Consider the following 6,709-nt stretch of genomic DNA (forward strand, 5'->3'; position numbering starts at 1 on the left):
GAAATACAGTCTTATCCCTTCAACAAGCAGTGTTTGCATTTGAAAACAAGCTGGAACTCTTCATCGTGGATATTGAAAAAGGTCGTTTACTGCACCATGAAAAACTGAGCGAATTTAAAGATGCGTGCACAGCAAGTGACCCCGTTTAACATTTTGTTCTCCAGCAGCTAGCTGGCTTCACATCTGATCTCCAGCAGTCATTCAAAGCACGCTTTGGAGAATTTCGTGAGCACACTCGTCTTTTCAAGTTCATCACTCATCCACACGAGTGTTCAGTGGACAAAGCCGACCTGAGTTACATCCCTGGTGTCTCCATCAGAGATTTTGAGCTGGAAGTTGCTGACCTGAAGGCTTCAGACATGTGGGTGAATAAGTTCAAGTCACTGAATGAAGCTTTGGAAAGACTTGAACGACAGCAAGCAGAGCTGGCGAGCAAACACAAGTGGACAGAAATGAAAAAAACTTCAACCTGCAGACCAGCTGATTGTCAAAACATGGAACGCGCTTCCTGTCACATACCACACACTGCAGCGTGAGTATTGCTTTATTGACCATGTTTGGTTCTACATATTCATGTGAGCAGTCGTTCTCACATCTAAAAAACATCAAGACCAACCTACGATCCCGTTTAACGGATGAAAGCCTCAACGCCTGCATGAAGCTTAACCTCACCACGTAACAACCAGACTACAAAGCCATCAGCAAAACAATGCAGCACCAGAAGTCGCATGAATGGTAAGAAGTATTTTATTTATTATTAGTTGTTGGTATAACGTTATAAAAAAGGATACATTCAGAGACTTATTATATTCTAAAATTGGTGGTCTTAGTTAAAAATACACGCATTTAGTTGTATTCAGTGTTAAAAAAGTATATGGCTCTCACGGAAATTTATTTTAAAATGTGGCTTTCATGGCTCTCTCAGCCAAAAAGGTTCCCAACCCCTGGTGTAGTGTATAATAGTGTAGTGTATAATAGTGTATTGTATAGTAGTGTATATTGTAGTGTATAAGTGTATAGTGTAGTGTATAATAGTGTAGTGTATAATAGTGTATTGTATAGTAGTGTATAGTAGTGTAGTGTATAGTAGTGTATAGTGTAGTGTATATTGTAGTGTATAAGTGTATAGTGTAGTGTATAATAGTGTATATTGTAGTGTATAGTAGTGTATATTGTAGTGTATAAGTGTATAGTGTAGTGTATAATAGTGTAGTGTATAATAGTGTATTGTATAGTAGTGTATAGTTGTGTATATTGTAGTGTATAAGTGTATAGTGTAGTGTATAGTAGTGTATTGTATAGTGTATAATAGTGTTTAGTGTAGTGTTTAGTGTAGTGTATAGTGTAGTGTATAGTGTAGTGTATAGTAGCGTAGTGTATAGTAGTGTAGTGTATAGTGTAATGTATAGTAGTGTAGTGTATAGTGTAGTGTATAGTTTAGTATATAGTGTTGTGTATAGTGTAGTGTATAGTAGTGTAGTACGCACACTGTTGCACATGGTTCGCTCATGTGGGTGTGTAGTGGAACGCACTGCTCATTAAAACATTGCCTCGTTACGTGGTAAATGCTGCGGCACAACAGGAGGGAACTGCAGGGATGAGGCTCTCCGCTCTTTGTGCTGTGAATTAAAACAGCGCCAGGGTGGAGCGTCCCGTCCCTACAGCTCGTAGCTGTGACGGAGCGAGAGTGATCAGCGGACAGCCACCATGGTTGCCAGGTAAGGGGAGACTTCACCCGGAACTCTCCTCCACACGTGTTCCCTATGAACATTGTCGCAATAAACGTACGATCAGGAATCTTTAAAATATCCAACCTTTGTTGTTCCGCAAGAATATTAACGCTCAAACTTGTATCGAACTCTTCATGAATTCACTTGGTCAAACAGTTCAGGTACTCGGCAAAGCATTTCACCACCCGGTATGCAACAGTTAAACAATCTACTCCAAATCAACACCGAAATGTCAAATTATCATCCACCATTGACTTCCACATCGATGAAAGCCATTTGCCATGACGTCCAAGCCATTAAACACCGGAACAACGAACGTGCCATTCAAGTACATCTTGAAACCCATTATCTGAAGTAGTTTGTATTAAACAATAACTAAATAATAGAAACACGTTTACAATATTGAGCGAAGTTATAGTCACGGACATTTTCCAACTTTAGCTCAACAGGACCACAAAAGCTCAGATATGTGGTGCATAATAAATGAATAAATCTGATTGAAATCATCAACTGGCTAAACACTTTTCGATTTCAACATCACCTTATAAAAGAATAACATTTTAAATAAAAGCGCACAACTTTATCTATCTGTGATGAGCGCTGCACTTTCCGTTGTTTTCATGCAGGGGGCGCTGCAAACCGACGCACCCCCTGCATGGACAACGGAGGTGCAGGGACAGACGTTCGATTACGTTGGAATCGATCTGCAGACGGCGGTCTTCTCGCACGGCCAGCAGCTCCGTGTCGCCTTATCTCGATCCCGCAATCCCAAACAGGTGAAAGTCCGCATCGAACCGAACCCCCGACAAGGCCGTCTACTTAACGTTGAGAGAAAATTCTCTCGAAATGTCCTTTGCAATGAAGTCTTCCAGATGTAAATTGACACAAGCTTTTAATGAAAAAATAAAATCATCTAATTCAAAACACAACACATTTCAAAGATGTTTCATTTTAAAACTTCAAAACGGAGCATGGGGTGCTTGCGTGAATGCGTCCTTCGTGTGCAAATGTTGTGACTTTCCTGGCCTGAAGGCCGTCAACGTGTTGGACCCTTATTGGTGCACAGCGTCTCAACAACAGCAGTGGGGTTTGCTTCAACCGATAGGTAACGAACATCCAGACGTGAATCAGCAAGGTGCATTTCTAGTCCTAGTTAGAGAAAATCTACGTCAACACGTAAGACAAAACTACAATTCGTGTTGTAGAGAATGTACCTCCTCCTATACGTGTAACTTTCAAGTGGTATGCCTTGTAACTGATGAATGATCCGAGCGTGCTCCCTATTTCAAAGACAATGAGTTGCTCCAGAGGCAGACGCTTCGTGAAACACAAAAGTACCCTTTGACCTGTATCACAAGAACAACGGGTCTCACCCGAGTTCTCTGTACAGGTTACTTCCAAACACACACACACACACACTTTGTCCTAACATCACTTATTCAATGTTTGACCCTCAGACAAAATGTTACATGCACGCGCACAATCAGACACGGTATTCATTCTAAATCATTGACGGGCATATTAACAACATTCAATTACTGCAGCAAAATTGACTGCATCACGTTACATCGTATTAACAAGAAGTTATTTTACAAATACGCACCGCCTGCTTAACAGTGTATGTACAACGTACTATTGTTGCGTCATTCAAAACGAGTAGGCCGTTGCATGCTGGCGCCTGGGTCAAAATGTAGCAAATTCTAAACATTACGCTACAAATAGATCACGGCGTTTCGATGGCAACACAAGCAATCGTCATCAGGTGGGACAAGCACAGCAGCAATAAGAAACTGCTGGAGTAGGCGCCTACTACTTCAGCAGTTTCTCTTGCTGTGGTTGTCCCACCTGATGACGATTGCTCGTGTTGTGATCTAAACGCCGTGGTCTGTTATGTTTCTACCCACGTGGTGACTTTACCGAAAGAACTCAAGAGTGTGGATTCCTGCAGTCACGAAAGCTTCGAATCAAGATTGCCTACAAACTACACAACTGAGATGACACATCAATCATCGTCCCCTACTGACAGGCTCTTGTCAACATGCAGACCAGTGCAGGGCCACCACCTTGTGCCACACAGGGGCAGCTGCTACTTGGGGATGCTCTTTGAGTGTTTCAGACGAGGTACGACACAAAACTCCGAGTTGCCGAGGCGATTAAGCGAGCAAATCGTAAAAGCAATTATCATGAGAACATCGTGAATGCTTGGGAGCTTATTGGCTCTCGCTCCTGGTGAGAGATTGACCCAACCCACAGGTCCACAAAGACTGGCCGCTCTTACTCTGCAGGTTGAACCTAGGAAATGAGTGTTCAACTTCACATTCTTGTCATTAAAGGCCTGTGACAAAGGTGCATCTATTGTAGCGACATCGTCTCTGGCTTACACATCTACCGGGTCTCCACTTGACTTTGTATTGTCTCGGAGGAAGTCCACCCACACCTCCACTTCCACAAACTGCTGGGAGTTGCCTCGCTCTGCCTCACAGTCAGAATTCTCCTCCTGCTTCACGTTGCCTCCATCGATGTGAAGGTCCCATTTTGGAGTTTCATCTTCATCTTCACATTTCACCTTCACTTCTTCCCTCTTCACCATCACCTCTTCCCTTTTCACCATCACGTCTTCGCTCTTCACCATCACCTCTTCATATTTCACCTCGATACCTTTAAAAGTGTCCAAGCTGGGATTTTCTTCCGGTTCGTGTTTCATGAGGGATGGGCTTATTGTGGCACTTTGACTTTCACAAGCTGATTTCAAACTCCTCTCCTTGTGGATCTTCTGATGCTTCTGTGTTCTCTGGTGTACTTGAAGATTTGATGAATGTGCAAATGCCTTCACGCACACACTGCACTTGAAGGGTTTCTCTCCCGTGTGTGTTCTCTGGTGTACTTTAAGATGTGGTGACTGTGCAAACGCTTTCCCGCACAGAGTGCACTTGAAGGGTTTCTCTCCCGTGTGTGTTCTCTGGTGTATTACAAGATTACATGAATCTGAAAATGTCTTCCCACACACACTGCACTTGAAGGGTTTCTCTCCCGTGTGTGTTCTCTGGTGTTTTTTAAGAGGAGATGAATCTGAAAATGCCTTCCCACACACACTGCACTTGAAGGGTTTCTCTCCCGTGTGTGTTCTCTGGTGTGTCACAAGATTACATGACTGTGTAAACGCAATCCCGCACATTGTGCACCTGAAGGGTTTCTCTCCCGTGTGTGTTCTCTGGTGTTTTACAAGAGCAGATGAATCTGAAAATGGCTTCCCACACACACTGCACTTGAAGGGTTTCTCTCCCGTGTGTGTTATCTGGTGTACTTTAAGATGTGGTGACTGTGCAAATGCCTTCCCGCACAGAGTGCACCTGAAGGGTTTCTCTCCCGTGTGTGTTCTCTGGTGGGTCTGAAGAACTGATGGCCATGCAAATGCCTTGTCACACACAGTGCACTTGAAGGGTTTCTCTCCTGTGTGAGTTCTCTGGTGCCGTGTCAAATTTCCAGTCCGGTCCGTGCTGTATGCACGCTGGTCGCATTGAGTTGTCGTACCGAGCTGCGCTGAGGGCCTTTGCTCCATCAGACCAATTCTGCAGAGGAAGCGTCAGCTGCAGACAGAAAAAAAGAATATCCACACCATCTACACGTCAGGCACAGAGGAATGCACACGAGACTTACACGTCTATACTTATTAATATATTCATGATGTAATGAAAAGTTTCCCAAATTCATCAGATTTGATGAACGTGCAAACGCCTTCCCGCACAGAGTGCACCTTAAGGGTTTCTCTCCACGGGCTGTTATGGCACACAATGAGAGGGAAAATGTCATTAATATGCCTGGAAGCCTTCATATCTTCAAGATGAATGTTAACTCAAAACTCTAAGCACACAATTTCGGCTGTCTGACTACAAAAGGAATATTTATGAAAGCTAAATTCAGCTGACATAGCAAAGGGTGTTGAAAACAATACTATTTGTGTTATGCAGAAATGCATAAATTAACGTTCAATCGGAACTTAGAGGTGTGAATCCAGGCTCAGATGTCCTTGAATGCTGTGGATGAACAGTTCCGACTTCAGCTGCATGTGTATGCTGTGTTCACCTCCTGTTTCCATTCTTATAAGGAGTTCCTTAGGAAAACAAAAATAAACTATTGTTTTGATATAACCTCCGTGTGCAGTAGAGTTAATAGACTTTACTGCAAACACAAACTTGACACTGTCACACACTGCCATGAGTAAACAGGTGGTGGTGTGACCAGAACCATGCCTGGCCACCTTCATCTGCTCAGCATTAATTCTTCCTCACTCCACCAAGTAATGAATCGAGGATCAATCAACATAGCCGAGGCTATCCGTGTCTCTGTGTCTCTCTCCCCATGGTGAAGGTGTTCCCCTCCACATATTCAGAGCCAACAGCGGCACGCGCTTAGTGACTTTGACCGATAGATACATTGACGCACGTATTGTTGGTTTTTTCAGTAAAGTCACGTAGATAGAAAATAAAAATAACAGATTAAATTCAATAAGATAAAGACCACTTGTGTTGCGATCAAAACGTCGTGGGTTTTTTGCTTCATTTAAATTTTTTTCATTTAATTTAGCATCCGTTATTTTTATTTAATTTTCTATCTACGTGACTTTACCGAAAGAACCAAGAATATTAATTCCTGCAGTCACCAAAGTTTTAAGTCAAAACATTCACACACGTTGACAAAGCCTCACCTTGTGTTGTTGTGGGCAGGTCGCTTCTGATAACAAGAGCGGTATAGCAGCTCAAGCGGACTTGGCCTGGTGAAAAAAATTAAAATAAAAACTGCGTGAATAATTACAATAAAACAAAGTTACAAAGTGGCGAGCCGGGTGAAGACAAATTAAACTTAAGCAAGATAATTAAAGTGAATGCAATCAGGCGAGGGCAGGAGGCAAGGCCCCGCGTGGCTAGGCCCCGCGTTGTAAAGTTCCAACCTGGACATCGATTCCCATGCTCGCTGCTACT

The 6,709-nt window shown here is 43.0% G+C and overlaps 1 protein-coding gene across 1 annotated transcript in view; it reads right to left on the bottom strand.

Annotated features, from left to right (window-relative positions):
* The window catches only part of LOC142920190 (uncharacterized), a 40,642-nt gene extending 35,331 nt beyond the window's left edge, over positions 1–5,311 (bottom strand). The window contains exon 1 of the mRNA XM_076062657.1: positions 4,458–5,311. Within this exon, the coding sequence (XP_075918772.1) occupies positions 4,458–5,289 (832 nt within the window). The 5' untranslated portion in view covers positions 5,290–5,311. The remainder of the gene's footprint in view (positions 1–4,457) is intronic.
* Positions 5,312–6,709: the final 1,398 nt, after the last annotated feature.

This window comes from Petromyzon marinus, unplaced genomic scaffold (genome assembly GCF_048934315.1).
Source record: "Petromyzon marinus isolate PM22_M1 ecotype Great Lakes invasive population unplaced genomic scaffold, UKy_Petmar_22M1.pri1.0 PM_G_Scaffold_7, whole genome shotgun sequence".
NCBI classification, from domain to species: domain Eukaryota; kingdom Metazoa; phylum Chordata; class Hyperoartia; order Petromyzontiformes; family Petromyzontidae; genus Petromyzon; species Petromyzon marinus.